This window comes from Dermochelys coriacea, chromosome 11 (assembly GCF_009764565.3).
Source record: "Dermochelys coriacea isolate rDerCor1 chromosome 11, rDerCor1.pri.v4, whole genome shotgun sequence".
In the NCBI taxonomy this organism is placed as follows: Eukaryota; Metazoa; Chordata; order Testudines; family Dermochelyidae; genus Dermochelys; species Dermochelys coriacea.
The window spans coordinates 61,157,914-61,176,787 of record NC_050078.2 but is presented as its reverse complement, the minus strand read 5'-3'; the positions used below and the strand labels follow the sequence as shown (position 1 = coordinate 61,176,787).

The following is an 18,874-nucleotide window of genomic DNA, read 5'->3' as shown; positions in this document are numbered from 1 at the left end:
GTAGCTCACGAAAGCTTATGCTCAAATAAATTTGTTAGTCTCTAAGGTGCCACAAGTACTCCTTTTCTACTTGCCAGTCAGCTTTTATTACATGTATTTTTACATGTAGTTAGAACTTAAAGCAAAATATATATTTACATATAGTCTTCTCCACAGTGAGCATGTTCAGAAGACAAAATGGAACAGGAGTACTACTTTCATTTTTTTTAAAATATCTGGCATAAAAGAATACTAGTAAATAAGCAGTCCAACCCACCAATACTGTAGGTCAGTCTACATTAGAAGAATTTTCACCACTGTCGCTACTGATGCATACCTCTACCTGGCTGTGCTGCACTGATGCAAACCAGGGCTTGCACTGCAGTGGCTCAACATGTCTACATCCGAGGTGTACACTGGTGCAATGTAGACCAGTTCTGTTATTTACATAGCATTGTATCTTTTTTTTTTCTACACTTGTATACCAAACCTACTGTTACCTGAAAAAAGTTTTTAAAAGCCCATTGCCAAATATATATGCTAAAATTTTAGCAAGCAAGAAAGAATATTCAATAAAATGTTTTTTTTAAACAGCAGAGTCATGTGATCTTCAGTCTAGTGGTTGGGACAACTGTACAACTAACTGCTTTGTAAACCCTCATGGTTTAGGTCATAAGCCAACCTCTAGTTAGTGGGGGTCAGAATGAAACTTTTCCTTTGGATGCTTTATTCAGCTGTTGCTTACTACTTGCACTGTTCTGAAGCAGCTGGCATTGGCTGCTGTGGGAGACAGAGTACAGGACTAGATGGACCTCCTGTCAACTGTTATGGCAATTCCTATGTTAATTATTGAGGAGCTATGAAAAACAACCTATTTAGAGACAACTGTCTTGTCTGTCCTGATCTTGGTGTTCGAGTTCTTCTGTTCCTGCTGTTCTTTTCTTTGGTTAAATTAATCATGTTAGTGACAATTTCATAGAGCTCAATTGTCATGTAAAACCGATGAACAACACATTCTAGTGGGAAATAAGCAGCAAGAGGTGGTTTTTTTTTTTTTTTTTTTTAAATATATCTTTATATACAGTGTGCCACATTTATTATAAATCAAGTCATTTTGAGAAACACAGCCTGGAAATGATGTCCTGCAAGCAGTTTGATGTGAGCTAGTGAGTGTAGCGGAGCACTTTGGGCTGCGCCCTAGAACCCTGCAAATCTGCAGGTATCTTCTTTATATCCGCTGACTATGCTTGTGAATCAGCTGTGGATACCCATTTTTGATCTGGGTAGGGCTCTTCTGCCCCCGGTGCCTTGATAGGATGTAGCTATAGGGCTTTAGGCCTTCATCCTGTACCTATTTATGCCAAGATGGGGCTGCTGCTCCCCTGAGTACAGCTATGCCTGGTTCTAAATCCTTCAGGGGGTGGTGTTGCTGCCTTGCTGTAACAGGGGCCACAGCTCGGCAAGAGACCAACTTGCGTGCACACAGCGGCAGGTACGGGTTGACCTAAGGCAACTTTTGACCCAACTTTGTAGCGTAGGCCTGACCTGCCTCTGTGTGGGCCCAGGGCCTTTGATGGCCCTGTGGTGACTGGGGTGCGATTTTGGAGCCTGTGCTCCACCTTGGAGCCGGCGCTACAGAGGCTAGCGGGGAGATGTGTGCGGTACCCCCCCGGTGTTTGAAGCCGCGCTCCAAGGCCCGGCCGCGGGGCTGTGGGTTTAGTCTCCCGACGCGGGGGAACTTGGCTCTGGGCGGAAACGGCTGCCCGCCCGGCTGGGGGCAGAGCACAGCAGCGCCCCGCCGCCCCCGGGAGCTGCCCCGGGAAGGGCGGACGGAGGGAGGGAGGCTGACGCGCCGGGCGGGCGGGAAGTGAGCTCAGCCCACAGGAAATCCCGCCCGCCTGGCCTGTGTTGTGCTGCCGAGGGGCAGAGAAAGGAGCCTAGCGACCGAGCGGGGCTGGCGCCGGAGACCACGGGCAAAGCCATGTCTGACCAGGTAAGGGCCCCCGCGGCTGGCTGGCCGGGCTGAGGGGCCCGCGGCGGGGGCTCCGGAGCCAGCCCGGCGGCCTCCCCGCCGCTTCTCCATAGCCCGCAATGGAGACTGGAGGGAGGGGGCGAGAGGCGCCGGGGGAGGGGGCCCTGCAGGCCCTTGAGCGGCGGGGGGTTGGCCCCGTCTAGTGCCCGGGAGCAGGCCCCCCCCCGCGCCTCCTCAGCGGGGCTCCGCCTGGCACCCCCCGGGAGAAGGGCCCGGAGAGCGGCTCCCCTTCCCCCCCCACTTCGCGACGCCCCCCCTACTCTCCTGCTCCCTCTCCAGGCGGGGCTGGGGGGTCCCCTCCCGTGGCTGCTTGACCCGGCCTCCCACCCTGCCTAGGCCCAGGTCATACAATGGAAGCCTTCCTTGGCCTGCATTACGGGGGTCACTCGCTGGTGCTGGCCTGCCCCAGGCCCCCCCCTGCTCGGGGCCGGAGGAGGGAGAGGCAGCCCCAGGGTTTGCAACCTGGCTCGGATCTGACAGCAGGGGAGGAGGGCTGAGAGCTGCAGCCAGGATTTAAGCTTCTTTCCTGTTAGGCCTGTCCTCATGCTGGGGAGTTGTTGTGATTTGTGTTTCGTGCTCCTAATTCAAATCGTGTCCTGGCTACGTTATTTCATTCCCAAGATTTGTTCAGGAACTATTAATGATGTTCATTAAGTTGTAGTGTGTGTGGTTCGTGTGTATATGTAGTCTGTCTTTCGATGACGCTCCCAACTAGTATTGGCGTGGAAAATGTGGATTTTTCGTAAGTCTTTTGAAACCTAATTTGAGTAGCAATGTGTGGTATTTTAAAAAATAAAAATAAAAATTGGAAATGCTCTAAAATGCTTCTACAGTGTTGGAAAATCAAGCACTGTTGGTATGTGAGAATCGGTAAGCAAAACTGGCCAGAAGGGAAAGTGCAATTTAGGCCATGACACATCCCCAGTATGAACCCCATTTCAGCTGTTAATTTAGGTAACGTGTAAGAAATCCCTAGTGTGCACAAGAAAAATCACTATTTACACTGGTGGACTTTACCCTAAGTTCAAGCAGAAGTAGACTTAACTAATGCAAATAATGGCATTGCCTGTTGCTGCTAAGGGTTTACACTAGTGGAGCTCTGTAGGCGTCTGACAACTGATGGCTGTCATCAGAATAAGGCCCACAACAAGTAGACAAGGCTTAAGTAAAATGCAGAAAGTAAACTAGCAGCATAAACAGAGGAGGGGGAGAGGAAACTTTGGACCAGATCCTGCAGACTTTTGCTCACATAATTGCCCTTATTGATGTAAGTAGTGCTGTTGTCATAAATGGAACTACTTGCCTGGGTAAGAACTATTAAAGTTTGCAGTATAAAGCCCTTTTTCTAAGAACTCTTTCCATTTGAATCTAATGTGATGCTAGTAATAGAGATAAGGAGAAGTTGTTCAATGAGGTGACAGGATTCCATCAAATAATCAGATTCCAACTAAATCTGTTCAGAATGGCAGTCATGGGATGGGATAAGAGGGAATATCCTCTCATGGATCAGTGACTTGTTGTAAGACAGGAAACAAATGGTAGGAATAAATGGTCTGTTTTCAGAATGGAGAGAAGTAAATAGCATGGTTGTCCAAGGATCTGTTCTGATACCAGTGCCGTTCAACATATTCATAAATGATCTGGGGAAAGGGGTTAACACTGCAATGGCAAAGTTTGCAGATGATCTAAAATTACTCATGATAGTTCAGTTCAAAGCAGACTGACGAGTTACAAAGGGATTTCATGAAACTGGGTGATTGGGCAAGAAAATGACACACACAATTCAGTGTTGATAAATGCAAAGTAATGCACATTGAAAAATATAATCCCAACAATACCTATAAAATGATGAGGTCTAAATTAACTGTTACCACTCAAGAAAGAGATCTTGAATTCATTGTGAATAGTTCTCTGAAAACATCGGTTGAATGCATAGCAGCAATCAAAAAAGCTAACAGAATGTTAGGAACCATTAGGAAAGCATAGATAATAAAACAGTAAATGTCATAATCCCACAATATAAATCCATGATACACCTACACTGTGAATACTGCGTGCAGTTCCGGTCACCCTCATCTCAAAGAAGATACATTAGAACTGGAAAAGATACCAAGAAGGGTAACAAAAATAACTGCGGATGTGGAACAGCTTCCATATCAGGAAAGATTAAAAAGACTGGGGATTGTTCATCTTGGAACAGAGATGACTAAGGAGGAGTATGACAGAGGTCTATAAAATCATGAATGGAGTGGAGAAAAGGAATAGCGAAGCATTATTTACCCCTTCCCATAACACAAGAACCAGGGGTCACCCAATGATATTAATAGGCAGCAGGTTTAAAACGAACAACACACAATGCACAGTCAACCTTGTGGAACTTGTGGCCAGGGGATGTAGCAAAGGCCAGAAGTATAACTGGGTTCAAAAAACAATTAGATAAATTCATGGAGGATAGGTCCATCACTGGGTATTGGCCAAGATGGTCAGGATGCAACTCAATGGTGTGGGTGTCCCTAACCTTCTGACTGCCAGATGGGGATACAATGGGATGAATTGCTCAATGATTGCTCTATTTTGTTCATTCCGTCTGTAGCATCTGGCATTGGCCACTGTCGGAAGATAGGATACTGTGCTAGATGGACCATTGGTCTAACCCATTATGGCCATTCTTATGTTGAATTAAGCCACAAGTCTCTTACAAAAAGCAGCCTTCAATAAATAATCCTTTGTTATGCCTCAAATCTGCAAAGATTTATGCATATGCTTAACTTCATGTACTTTGAGTAGTCTTGTTGACTTGAGTGGGAGCTCTTGCGACCCATAAAGTGTAGCATGCATGTAAACTCTTGAAGATGACAGCCTTACAGTGGGACAAACATGTAAACGCGCTTAACTTTTACTTCCACAGTTAGTTCCATTGAAGTCAATGCATAGTTGACTAGAGTTAAACATGCATAAATGATAGGGGGAATGGGCTCTATGGTGATATTAGTGCTCATATTTCCATGCAAATAAATTTTCTTGGAGTTAGCCATGTTGCATGGAAAAACTACAGATTCTTTTTCTCCTATCTTGTGCTGGAAATAGTTGTTTCAGAGGATATTGTCCTCTAGGGATGTAATCATTTGTTAATAATGGCAATTATAGCTGTTTTAATTTAAACAGCGAACATAAGAATAGCCATACTGGGTCAGACCAAAGGTCCATCTAGTCCAGTATCCTGTCTTCGGACAATGGCAAATGCCAGGTGCCCCAGAGGGAATGAACAGAACAGGTAATTATCAGTTGATCCATCCCCTGTCACCCATTCCCAAAGTGAGATATAATCAGTTTAGTTTTCATTAGGATGAGATAAAAGATCATCTTACTGATAATAAAGAGGGGAACAAAATGGGGTGGGGGATACAAAAAAGCTTGTGGGTCCTAGGTAACAATCCCAGAATATGGGGAACAGACAAAGTCACAGGAGGGGTAGGTGTGTAGATTGGTTTAATAAAGAGGGAAATTGTAGAATTTAATAAAGCAAATTTAACTTCTAATTAAATATAGAAGAATGAATCAGCATAATATTGGCTTCATGTAGCATTTCTTGTAGCTAAAATATTGCAAACTGTTAGAAGTATAGGCAGAATACATAAATTAACACCTCTTGTTTGCTAAATGTCAGCACTGGTGGTATGTGTACTAATCATATAATTATGATTCTAAAATCTTATTGCATATAATGTTCTTGAAAATTGAAGCTCCAAATCTGTAAAAAAGGTAACTAATTTAATTTATTGTTTAAGCAAATTACAATGCAGCATTTGGAGTGATTTGTTTTGTGGTTCCGTTAGTTGCAATAATAAATACTTGGCCCTCTCAGCACCTTTCGTCCAAGGACTTGAAAGTGTTTTACAAGCACTAATTAATTAAATCTCATGACATAAGTGTGAGGTAGGTATTAGAGCACATTTTTTATGCTGCTTAGGAACTCTTTCTGTAAAACAGTGGCTTTAGGAACTTTTTATGGCCCTAATGAAAAGTCAGAATCTGATTCAGAAGTGGTTTTATTTAACATTTTTATTTTGACCTCTAAGTAAAAAACTTTCTTTTCCTAGTACGATAGTGAATACCAGTCTTTTAACTGCATGTTAAGTGGTAGGGACTTGCACACAAACTGTTTGTGAAATGTTTAATTTACAAATGAGTGATTGTAAATTAGTTGCCATCAAATCTACCTAACTCTGTGCATTTGTTCTTTAATTTCTTCTGGTGGCTTTCCCATCCACCCATTTTTCCCCCTTAAACCTGCAGTAGGGGGAAAAAATGCTCTTTCAGTTTTGCCTGCCCTTGTTTTGCTCCAGATTACTGGGATTTTACTTTTTAAACTTCAGTTGTTGGCAATGCCATTCTTGACTCTAACCCATTTCAGTCCCTCTTCTCCCCTTCTCCCCCCCCCCCCCCCCCCAAAAAAAAAATTCCATCTCTGCTTTTGCTCCAGTTTGGTGTATAGTGGTGTTACCTGAGGCTTTAATCTTCCATCTTTGTGACATACTGATATTTTAATCCCACTAATTCCCTTTTTGTCTTCCTACTGTCTCCCTTTCTCCTTGCATTTGGCGTGCACTGCCTCAGTTTCCTGGAGCTGAGGACCGGAATCAAGCCCCCTGTGGATCATTGCTTTCCACTCATATCAACCAAGGAGGGCTGTCATGGTAGTGATGCTCTGCTTTAGACTCAAGAGTATGAGTGTGATACCCCACACAAGAGCTCAGAAACTCTGGTGAGGAGAGCTAGATAGATAGAACAGCGACGAGTTAATATGGCACCTTAGAGACTAACATTTATTAGAGCATAAGCTTTCATGAGCTTTTTCAGCTCACGGAAGCTTATGCTCTAATAAATTTGTTAGTCTCTAAGGTGCCACAAGTACTCCTTTTCTTTTTGCGAATACAGACTAACACGGCTGCTACTCTGAAAAGAGTTAATATGAATCCTCTGCATGGTAGTGAAGTCCTCTCTTATTATGACAGCAGGCTGGCTTGCATATTGGTTCTTTTGCATAGTGAAGAGATGGTGACTACATACACTTAGAATTTAAATACCCTTTGTAGTGATGGGTTTCTCATGTGTTAGCAAAGCAAATGACTAATTAGCATGAAGTTATGTTATACTTCAGTGGGTGTGTAGAGATTAGTCTCTCTCCTCTTTTGGAGAATTATTCTATCCAGCGTGCAAATGCTAAAAATGTTCTTTCCGCAAACCCTTTCTATAATTACAGGAGAGCCATCAGCCATTAGGTGAAAAAGGTCCATGATCTAGGTCTCCAGAAAATGTCTGTCTTTTGGTCCTTTTCTAGCCGAGAGCGTCCTCTCACTCTTACAAGTGGTCCCTTGAGATTTGGGTTGAGGCCTGTTAATATGGCAGGATAGTGGAGGGGGAAGGGGACGGGAGCAAGGGGGGAAAATGGCAGGCAGGTTGGAAGTCTTTATTGCCAAGAAGGAATTCTGGCACTGGGGAGCTATAAAAGCTTTGATGATCTTGTCCATCTTGCTGGGCAACAGCATGCTGAAGAAAGGTGATTGAAACATGACCTGTAGTTTGGTGAGATCCTCCTTTCTGAAGACTTTTTTTTTTTTTTTTTTTAAAGATTTCTCTATCCAGCACCTACTTGAATTTATGCAGTGACTAAAGGTGTAGGTGTAACCTTGTTCAGTGCCATAATACACCACATCTATCAAAATGTACAAAACTGTTCAGTCTAAACCAAAATATGCAATGACAGGTAGGATGGGGCTAGATGTAACCAAGTCTTTGACTTTTGTCTAATCTGTCAGTAATAATATGAAAACTCTTCTGTTTAATGCAGTCAGTTCATGTATTATTCAACGTATTTCACTCCTGTAGAAGAACTTAATTAGGCAAGTGTTCATACATCAAACTTGCCTATAAAATGTATCTTGTTCTAGTTAAGATAGACAATACAGTTCTTAACCATAACATATTTATATAATGATTTTTAAAATTAGAAAAGTTACTTAGATACTTAGTCCTACAGTGTTTTATAAAATGGTTTATAATTAAGGCTTCGTTTTAGTCACAGGTATTTTTAGTAAAAGACATGAACTAGTCACAGGCAGTAAACAAAAATTCACAGCTCGTGACCTGTCCATGACTTTTACTAAAAATACCGTGAATAAAACTTGGGGGGCCTGCCCAGGGCCCTGCGAGTGCTGGGGAAGGGCAGCCCGGTTGCTTGGGGTGAGGAGCAGTGTTGTGCAGCCAGGGACCCCTGCTGGTGCTGGAGGGGTGCAGGGGGTTGGCAGGGCCAGTAGTCTCCCTATCTGGCTCCACGCCTCCCCCTCAAGCAGCAGCAGAGTTTGGGTGTTGGAGGGTGCAGGGGGTTGGGGCATGAGACGGGGTGAGGTGGGCTCTGGGTGGTGCTTACCTGTGTGGCTCCCCGGAAGCGGCGACATGCCCCTTGCTCAGCTGCTAGGCAGAGGCGTGGCCAGGCAGCTCTGTGGGATGCCTCTGCCTGCAGGCACTCCCCCTGCAGCTTCACCCAATGAGAGCTGCAAAGTCAGTGCTGTGGGCACAGGCAGCCTGCAGAGCTGCCTGGCCATGCCTCCACCTAGCAACTGAGTGAGGGGGATGTCGCCACTTCCAGGGAGACCCCCAGATAAAGCGCCACCCTGTCCAGTCCCCCTACCCCCTCCCACACCCAAACTCTGCTGCTGCAGTAGGGAGGCCTGGGGGCCCAGGGACTGCCCCAGCAATGGCCAAGCAGCTCTGCGGGCTGCCTCTGCCCACAGCTGCCCTTGAACCAGGCGCACTGGCCGCTGCAGAAGTTGTGGAGGTCACTAAAAGTCACAGAATCTGTGGCATCCGTGACAAACTCACAGCCTTATTTATAACAAACATACCATGACACAAGCTATTAATTGGGGATGCTGTTTACACATGGGAGTGAGGTCTCTGCTCATTCTTTGAAAGTGGTAGTGACTTGTGATGCATCTTTACATACTGATGCTATACATGCAACAAAATCTATTTACTTCTGCCTCTGTTTTAGCATATGAGACAGAGAAGGATCTATTACTGCTTTCTCCATGTTTCTCTTTTTGAGCTTATTTCAATGGAGTTAAACTGGTGTAAAATTGCATTCTTTGTTTTAATGTCTTCTAATTCATCCATTCTCTTCTCTGTTCCTCTTTCTAAGCTGCTACTGTTAATCACTGGTGTTGTGCTGATTCATTGTAAGAAGGGAGAAGTTAGCATACTGTCTAATGAAAGTAGTTAATAAGTGGGATTTATCAATATCCCTGTGGAATGTTTTTCTTTCAGGAAGCAAAACCTTCAGCTGAGGACTTGGGAGATAAGAAAGAGGGAGAATACATTAAACTCAAAGTCATTGGGCAGGTGAGTTCTTTTACATAATCAGTTACTGGTGGATATTTCATAGTTGTCCATATGTATAGCCTGTAGATGGATCATCTCTCTTAATTACACACATGAACAGTTGAATTCTGGTACCCTACAATTCTCTGATTTGGAGTTTTCCCCCAAAATTACCCTCCTACTTACCAGTTGCCAATGGTGGTTCTCAGTATAGCTCTAGGTGTCGCAAACATTAATTAATTTATCCTTGCAACTCCTTTGTGAGTGAAGGGAGTAGTAGTATCCCTGTGTTACAGATGAGGGATTGATGAACAGAGAGATTAAATGATTTGCCTGAGGTCATACAGGAAGTCTGTAGCAGCTGGTTTTAGATAGCCTGAGTCCCTGTACAGCATTAAGCAAAAGACCATCTTTCCTCCTGGACAGGAATGGGGTGAAGGTGCCATTGGTTGTTTACTTAACCATTTGTGGGAGGGGAGGCCAATTCAGACTGTAGCCAGCAACTTTTCTTTAGAGGTAAAGGCTATAATTTTCAGTAGTGGAGGAAATAAGAACTTCAAGGCCTTCATGAACTGAAGTAATTCTGAGTAGAACCACAGAGTACTGCAGGAGCTACTGGTTCACTTGAACTCTCTTAATATTAGGAATTTTAAGACTTTATTAGCCTGGCAATTTGGTGCTGGTTGGAATCTGGGGACCAAATTCAGTCTAGGCATAAGATGATGCAACTCCAATTAGCTTCAGTAGAAATTGTAATCACTTAGCCCTGGTCTACACTACAGGGGGAGTCGATGTAAAGTATGCAACTTCAGCTACGAGAATAGCGTAGCTGAAGTCGACCTACCTAGATCGACTTACCACAACGTCGTCTTGGTGGTGAGTTGACTGCCGCCACTCCCCCATCGACTCCACTTGTGCCTCTCCTGGCGCTGGAGTTCTGGAGTTGACGGGAGAGTGCTCTGGGATCAATTTATCACATCTAGACTAGATGCGATAAATTGACTCCGATATATCGATTGCTACCCGCCGATCCGGCGGGTAGTGTAGACCTACCCTTAGATAAGGGCTGAATGTGGCCCAGTGACACAGAAGATATTTCAAACACTTGCATTTGTAATCATTTTGTCACTTCTTACAGTAATGTATCTTTTTGTAGGACAAGGACAGCTCATTAACTTACTATTGTATTGTTGAGACAGCAAGTCTACAGTGGTAGATACTCTCTAAATGAGCAGGGTTTTATTATGAATTTTGAAGTGCGAGCTTAACTTGCCTCTTCTGGAACTTGAGACCAGAGATCTGCTGTGTATGATGATGTTTTTATTAGGCAGATCGGAGGATAAAGATGGTGACACGGACTATTATTTTTTTTTTTTTAAATTCAAAATGTCTTTAGCAAACCACAAACCATATCATACCATCTATTTTTAAGAAGAACTCCCCATGGAAATGAATGGTGAATTCTGATTAATGTGTTGTAATACAAATCTCTAGTAGGATAACTTACAAGCATTACTGTACGCACGTCGATTGATGGTCCAGCCGTCCAGTAAAGCTGGTGTTGGATACATTTTGTAATAATAACGTGTAAAAATTAAAACCTGCTTCAAACAAAGCAAATAGCTATTACAAAGAGGGGTAACTTCTTCCTGTTCTGTTCTTAGGACAGCAGTGAAATTCACTTCAAGGTGAAAATGACGACACATCTCAAGAAACTCAAAGAATCATACTGTCAAAGACAGGTTTGTGAAACAGTGGCACTATCCTATTGAAAAAGCACTTTAACTTCTTCTTCCTCCCTTCCCCAATTAAAGGGATCTGCTTGGACAGGTGAACTCATGTCAAATCTCTGTTCACCAGAGGGATAGACCCAACAACCACAGAACAAGTACAATGGACCTCCTAATTAAGTTTGACGGTCATTAGCATTTATGCTGAACAGCATGGTGTGGACCCTGTCCTATTATAATGTGTTCAAATTATTGGTTGAAATTACAAGGTATCTGTTAAAAGCAAATGCTCCCTTTTTTAATATTCTCATGAATGTTCTTATGGGTACTGTAAAGATGCTTTACCTCTTACCGCTCAAAGTGAAATGCACTTAAAATTGTGCAATACTTTCACTGTTGTATGGGAGCAGACTTACAACTGCCAATATTGTTAATATTGTAATAAATTGACAATATGTGACTATTAAATTCATTGCTTTAACACTTTGGTAGACGGGGTAAACAGTGAGATGGCAAAGTTGGAAATGATACAAAATTACTCAAGATAGTTAAGTCCAAAGCAGACTGCAAAGAGATCTCACAAAACTGGGTGACTGGGCAAGAAAATGGCAGATGAAATTCAGTGTTGATAAATGCAAAGTAATACACATTGGAAAATGTAGTCACAGTGTTGCATACAAAATGTTGGGGTCTAAATTAGCTTTTACCATTCAAGAAAGAGATCTTGGAGTCATTGTGGATGATTTTCTGAAAACATCCACTCAATGTGCAGTGGCAGTCAAAAAAGCTAACAATGTTAGATACTATTAGGAAAGAACACCTTGAATACTGCATGCATTTCTGGTCATCTCATCTCATAAAAGATCTATTAGAAATGGAATAGGTACCACAAAGGGCAACAAAAGTGATTAAGGATATGGAACAGTTTCCAGCTGAGGAGAGATTAAAAAGACTGGCACTGTTCAGCTTGGAAAAGAGGTGACTAAATGGGGATATGAGAGAAGTCTATAAAATCATGAATGGTGTGGAGAGAAAGCGTTCTACCCCTTCACATAACACAAGAACAAGGTTGATGAAGTTAATGCGCAGCAGCTTTACAACGAACAAAAGGAGGTACTTCTTCACATGATACACAGTCAACGGGTGGAACTTGTTGCCTGGAGGATGTTGCGAAGTTTAAAATATGAATTGGATAAGTTCATGGAGGATAGGTCCATCAGTGGCTGTTAGTGAACATGGTCATGGATTCAACCCCATGCTCTGGGTGTCCCTAAGCCTCTGACTTCAACATGCTAGGACTGGACAACTGCAGATGGATCGCTCAATAATTGCCCTGCTCTATTCACTCCCTCTGTAGCATCTTGCATTGGCCACTGTTGGGAGACAGGATACTGGGCAAGATGGACCATTGGTCTGCCCAATATGGCCATTTTTTGTGCTCTAAATACTAACTGCTGATGCAAGGGATCAAATTTATCTTCCACATCAGTTTCTCTTAAAACTACCAATTAACACTTCTCTTGTTTGCCTATTCTGTGTTTAGCTATTGGATCAGCAGTGGCCTTTTATGTGGTCCTTTTTTCAGCAGTGTTCTTCCGGTTCACCCTATCAACTGTGACCATAAGCAATGATGGCTAACATTTTTGTGTTAATAGAGACAAACTAAACTTGTCAACAAATAGCTTTGTAGTGAAGCTTCATTCTTTGGTCATACAATGTCTTCGTTTTTCTGTATCCTTGTCATTGTGTGATTTGCTGCTATGTACAGGAAGAAAGAGTATTCTTAATATTTATTGCTTACATCGCATTGAATGTATGCTGGGTCTTTTTCAGATGAATGAGAGAACACTGCCATGATGAGCTTAAAATCTTAGGGCCTGATGCTGTGAAACTTTTCACATGTTTTGTGTGGGTCAGTCATACATACATCTATAGGTTACTCTGTATATCTAAATAACAAAAGCTCATTCTATAGCAGTTTGAATGGATATCACTGTAGTATGTGTATACTATAGAATGAAGTTTTTTTTTTTTTTCTTCTTACCTGGGCTATAACTTGGTGAACAAAGTAACCATGGAGATATTTTAGGTTTCTTTATACAAGTGTGCTCAAAGGCAGATGCTTCTGTCACATTAATCATCTTCTGGGAGAGGGGTCTTAAGGTAGCTTCTTCCAGGACCATAAAAATGCTTCCCAACTGTAAGAGGGATTACTAGAGGACAGTACAAGAAGGTCTTCCTTTCCTATTAATTTGCCTGCCTGGTTAACTTGCAAGCCATTTGTCTTTGAGGTACAATACACTACAGACTTTGGGTGCTTCAGAATAACACATCTTAAAAATGACGTTGCAAGTTATTTAGTTTAGAAGAGTTTACTGTAAGTGACAATAGCTGTGTATGCAGACAATTTAATATGCATTTAATAACCTGGAACTACTTACCTTTTGCTGATGGCATAAAACAAGATGAGTATGGGTTTGGTTATCTGGTGTTGCTATACTGGCATATTTAGAGAGCAGCAGTATTAACTGCACAATTAAGATTGGGTCTTATTTTGCACTTGAAGTGGCAGTTGAATCTGTATTGTATGAAAGATACAGTACATCTGGCCCAAATTTTTGAGCAGATTATCAAATATATCTGTTTGTTAGACTGAATTTTAATCACTTTAAATTGGCATTTAAAAGTTCTTATTCTGTCTCTTGGTTGTTGTGTGTTTTTGGTTTTTAACCTTTTCTAGTTTAACTCTGAACTATAGAATGTCAAATACATACATTGTGAGTGTTTTGAGGTCTCTTTGGAGTCATGTAATTCTTTTTTTCTTTTTTCTTCTTCTTTAAGTATTAGTATTATTCGCCATAACTGATTCCATGTTTGCTGCAGTTAGCAGGTGAATAACATGATTTATGTCAGTTACTTCCATTCTTCAACATGGGGTGCAAAAGCCTTTTTGAATGGTTCAGGAAAGAATACAACACCGCTTTCTAATGTATGCCTCCAGTAACTTCCTTGCATCCATAATTGTGGCTAGCATGGGGAATGAATTTTGCTAATCCAAGAGAGTGTTTGGGGAGTCAGAGAAGATCTTTGACAAAGCACATGGTCACTTTGTTGAAGACTGGATCTTGGTGAAGCTGTTCAGTTGGTTCAGGAGTGAAGTTGAACAGTTTAATGAAAAACAGGATCTTCAACAAATCAGTGAGTGTTGAGGAGTCTGTTCTTTTTGAACCCAGTCAGCTGGGTTAGAAGTTCTCCCTCTGAACTGGTGGAACAATTCATGGAGATCCTGGTCTGAGAAAATTCAGTTGGTTCAGGAGTGGTCTTCTTGAACCAGTGGAATAGTTTCACAAAGAATATAGCACCTTTGACAAATCAACGGCTTCTGACATATCAAGGTCTTTGTGCGTGGAGCTGTTGTATTGGAGATCTCTTCTTAGGCTTTTAGTATTCTTTGTCATTACTGAATGCTTTTGAGCAATGGCTAGCTGATGAAAAGCTGAAAGGTCTGTTGAAAAGGAAAATATAGTTTTGACCAGCCCTACTTTAGGGGAGCAGTACATTGCCTATTGTCACTTGCCCCCACTTATGTCCCAAAATAGTCCGAATGGAAGAGGAGCAGGTTTTTCTAGTACAAGCAGCATTTGTGTTGTGTAGTAGATGAAGACCTTTGGCAAAGCAGTGGCTATGAAATACATCTTTTGTGAAGCATGGCTGGATAGGTCTTCTGTGAAAGCCTTTGGCAAAACTCCTGAGCCAGCTGGACTCTTTCACAAAAATCCTTTTCTTAATTAAGTCAGCCATTGCTGTGTCAGAGATGCTTTTTTAATCTGAAAAAACCCCTAGGAAATTAATATACAAAACCACTGTGTTGTGTTTCAGTTAAAGCTGGTCCACGCACATACCTAACCCAAATCCACAAAACCAGGAAAAGAAAAGTTAAGGTGTCTAACTGTTCATACCTTCTTTCTCCCCTCAGACACATACCTAACTACTAGCCCAACCACCATTACACCACAGACAAAGCATCACTATTTTCTCATCCCCCTTAGAGATGCCAGCCTTCCAGCACCCCTTTTTCCAGACGTGAGTGATTCCCCTGCCCCTCCAACTTGTGCAGAAAGGATAGTGGGGGAAGGAGTCTGGTCAGTTCGTGGTGATGCTGGATCAGGGAGTGTTGGGAAAGGGGGTGCTGGAATACATATCACTGACAGAAACACTACCCAATTTCTGAGAACAAAAACCTTATTACTATTGATTTGCAGATCAGAAAGAACCCAGCTTGACTTTTAATACTAGGTAGAGTTTGCAGGGTGGAGAGGAGTCAAAAAAACCTCTTTTCTTGTAAACTGGACAGACTTCATGTGGTGGTGGTTGACAACAAATCCACAACTATAGTCTACTTTCAGAATAAAATTGTACTTTAATGTTAACATTCGCTTAACTATTTTAGTGCACTAGATGCGTAATAAAATACACACAGCTTAGATGCTTGCACATCAGCGGCTAGTACCCAATCTTCACTTTTCAATATAAAGAAAGAATTTGAAAACTAATATTATTTGTGTATCAATTTTTAAAAGCTTACATGTGCTTTACTAAACATTTCTGTGGCTTGTTTTTAGGGAGTTCCAATGAATTCACTCAGGTTCCTCTTCGAGGGTCAGAGAATTACTGATAATCATACCCCCAAAGAGGTGAGTTTCTTTCCTTAATAGAAGGCGAGTAGCAGCTTAAACAATGCACCCTGGGACAACTAAAGAAATAGACTGTGCTTTGCGTGTTAGGGATTTCACTGTTCAGACAAAACTTCCATTATTTGCTTGAAAAGTTTTTTAATACAAGTATATGTACTCATCTTTACCAGAGAGAGGTGGGAAAACACGAGTAGCTTGTTTTCTGTTTACCATCCATATCAGGATTATACTTAATTGTTGCATAAATTTATTCCTGGTATTGCAGAAGTTATCAAGACTGACTTTTTGGGCTCAGGATGTGAATTATGCAGTGTTGATGTAATCATCTTTTGGTCTTAAACTTTCAGCTGTTTAGAGAATGGAAAACAAACTTGAAAACTTTAGATATCAGTTGTAGTTTCTGAAGTGAAAGTCCTTTGTTATAACCAAGTAAGCTATATGATCTATAATTTGCAGTCATTATGCCATTAGTACACAATAGCATGACAATCATGCAACAGTTGCACAAGAATAAAGTTAGAGACTTTAAAAAAAAATCAATGATTTTTTTTTGAGATCTGGAAAAGGATTTGGACTCCCCACAGAATATTGCCAGTTCTGAAGTAGATGTGCTGCAAAGATGATACAAGTGACTTGGGGGGTGGGGGAGTAGACTAAATAAAGTTATTAGTGTTGGCTAATAAGGCAGTGACAGAGGATTATTTTTCCACCACTTTGTCCTTTTGAGGAAATATGGCTGGGGAGAGGAAGAAAACCTTTAGCTCTCTTGCTTGTCCAGGAGCTGCTGTGCATTCAAAACATCTGATTTGTAACAATTTTGTGTGTTTTTTTGTTTTTGTTTTTGTTTTGTTTTTTTTTCTTCCCTGTTCTCACAGCTGGGGATGGAGGAGGAAGATGTGATTGAAGTTTATCAGGAACAGACAGGGGGTAACTCGACAGTTTAGATCCTTCTGTTTGTTTTTTCTTTCCCCTTAATCCTTTTTTATTTTTAAATAATAGTTCTTTTGTAATGTGGCATTCAACACTGAACTGAAACTGGCACCCCATCTTTGGAACTTATTTTCAAACATCTGGTATTTTGAATTCTCGTGCTCATTATTCACTATAATTTCTGTTTTCATTGTGCTGAACTCTTGTGATCCAGCTGCAGCCCTGTTCCTTTTCCCCCCTCCCCTTTTAAAATTACATGTACACACATGCATTTGTATGTTCGCTAGGATCGTGCCTTTGAGGCACGAAGGTTGTAAGATCCGCCAGGTGGGCGAGTGTTCCTAATGACTTCCAAATCAGCCCTGAAGTTTTGATGTGGTGACTGTTTCACTCCTGGACTATAACTTTCAGTGGGAGATGAAGTTTTTCAGAGAACTAAACAATGGAGAAATTGTGTGTCCATAATTGAGAGCTGTTTTCCTTAAATTGTGCTGGGGGCCTGGGAAAGAAGACTGTCCAGTTGAAAATGAAAAAGATCTGTACTTTCTTCCAGAGATGGCTTCACAGAAGACCTAAAATTGAAAACCCTGTCTATTCTTAAATTTTGGCAGAAGAGCCCAGAAAAGTTCTTTCATATAGCAATTAATACACAGATATTCCTGCAAGAACGTACACAGCAGACACTTGTAGTATTCTGACATTCTTGTTTGTACCTTTTGGCCTGGGACATGGGTTTTGAATGGACATTGTCTGTACCAGCTTCATTAAAATAAACAAGAAAAACAATTTTATAAACATTAACAATTTGTATTTTCTTTTCAAATATTTGGAGATGAAAGAGCAAGAGATGTGCTTATTTAGTAAATATTGATCAGAGCCAGCAAATATTACTCTTAAAATATACACTGTAAACTAGAATTCTGTTGTTCCCGTCTTACTCCAAGTATTGAATACTCAATGATTTTTTTGTTTTGTTAATAGTAATGTGCATTCCTTTCTATTGAAGCTATTAACTGTTTCCGGTACCTGTTGGATGATGAAAATATGTACTTGGAGCTTCAGTTTGCATTCTAAAACTAGAGGTTAGATTGAAACCTGTAACTTGGAAGGGAGAGTTGGAAGGAAATAACTTTAAAAAAAAAAAAACAAAAACAAACCCAAACCCCAAAAAGTTAATCTTTTCCCTCTAGATCACTGCATCACAAATGATCCAGGTCAGTAGTGCCCCAAAGTAATTACCATCTGATGGGTGAATGGTGTCCTATCTAAAATGAGTTATGGGCTCATTGCAATTCCTAACCAGGTATCCACATCTCAAGAGGTACCACCATTGTGGGTACTTGCCTGGGCCATCTCAACAGTGCATCATGCAATTATGAATGGGTCACACTTAAATGGGTCTTACAGCTCAGGTAGAGGTGGATTGGCAGGATGGTGTAGAAAAATGCATTGCTTTTCCTCTGCTCCATGTGACATGCAAATAAACAGGACTTGAGTTTGCAGGTTTTTACATAAGCACTTTTCATGAAAACTCAATTCACATTGCCATTTGCTAAAATATGTTTTATACTTTCACAGATGGGTTTTGAGGGTTTTTTATGGAGCTCACTGTACAGTTATAAATGTATTTCCTTTCATGCTTGTGGTTTATGTCCCTTTTCCCATCTAGTAGTACACTTCTTTTGTACTCCTAGCTGCACTAAACAATTCTTTTAAAATATTAAAATTTTGCTTTAAAAAAGTCAGAGAATATGGAATTTTTTAAGTGTTATGTTTAACCAAATGATTTCTAGAAGAAGAATGACCTTCAAAAGAACAAATCACCAATATAATATATGGTGAAGCAAAATACTGTTTCCTTGAGATGTTCTCTATGTGCTTTAGCTATATCTTAGGTACTTCTGTGCCTCTGTAACAGCAGTATCTGAGCACCTCTCCATCTTTCTAATAAATGCATCCTCACAACATCTCTATGTGGTAGGAAATTACCACTATTCCTGCTTCACAGAGGATTAACTGAGGCAGAGAGAGACTGTAGCACAGCTGGGAATTGTATCCAGATCAATTGACTTCTAGACTAGCATCCTAACCACTGGACCTTTTTCCTCCCAATCTACATTTTATATGCT

At 41.4% G+C, this 18,874-nt stretch overlaps 1 protein-coding gene across 1 annotated transcript; it reads left to right on the top strand.

Annotated features, from left to right (window-relative positions):
- The first annotated feature begins 1,782 nt into the window (after positions 1 to 1,782).
- Positions 1,783 to 17,546, top strand: SUMO1 (small ubiquitin like modifier 1). Its single transcript, XM_038421509.1, has 5 exons — positions 1,783 to 1,972; positions 9,338 to 9,412; positions 11,056 to 11,133; positions 15,744 to 15,815; positions 16,691 to 17,546. Exons 1-5 carry the CDS (start codon positions 1,961 to 1,963, stop codon positions 16,757 to 16,759), a joined length of 306 nt encoding a protein of 101 aa, XP_038277437.1. The 5' UTR covers positions 1,783 to 1,960; the 3' UTR covers positions 16,760 to 17,546.
- Positions 17,547 to 18,874: the final 1,328 nt, after the last annotated feature.

What these genes read in the sequence shown, in the direction of transcription:
- SUMO1 (XM_038421509.1), top strand. An exon ending in AACTCAAAGTCATTGGGCAG is followed by an intron (nt 9,413 to 11,055) that starts GTGAGTTCTTTT and finishes TTCTGTTCTTAG; the next exon opens with GACAGCAGTGAAATTCACTT. An exon ending in ATAATCATACCCCCAAAGAG is followed by an intron (nt 15,816 to 16,690) that starts GTGAGTTTCTTT and finishes CTGTTCTCACAG; the next exon opens with CTGGGGATGGAGGAGGAAGA.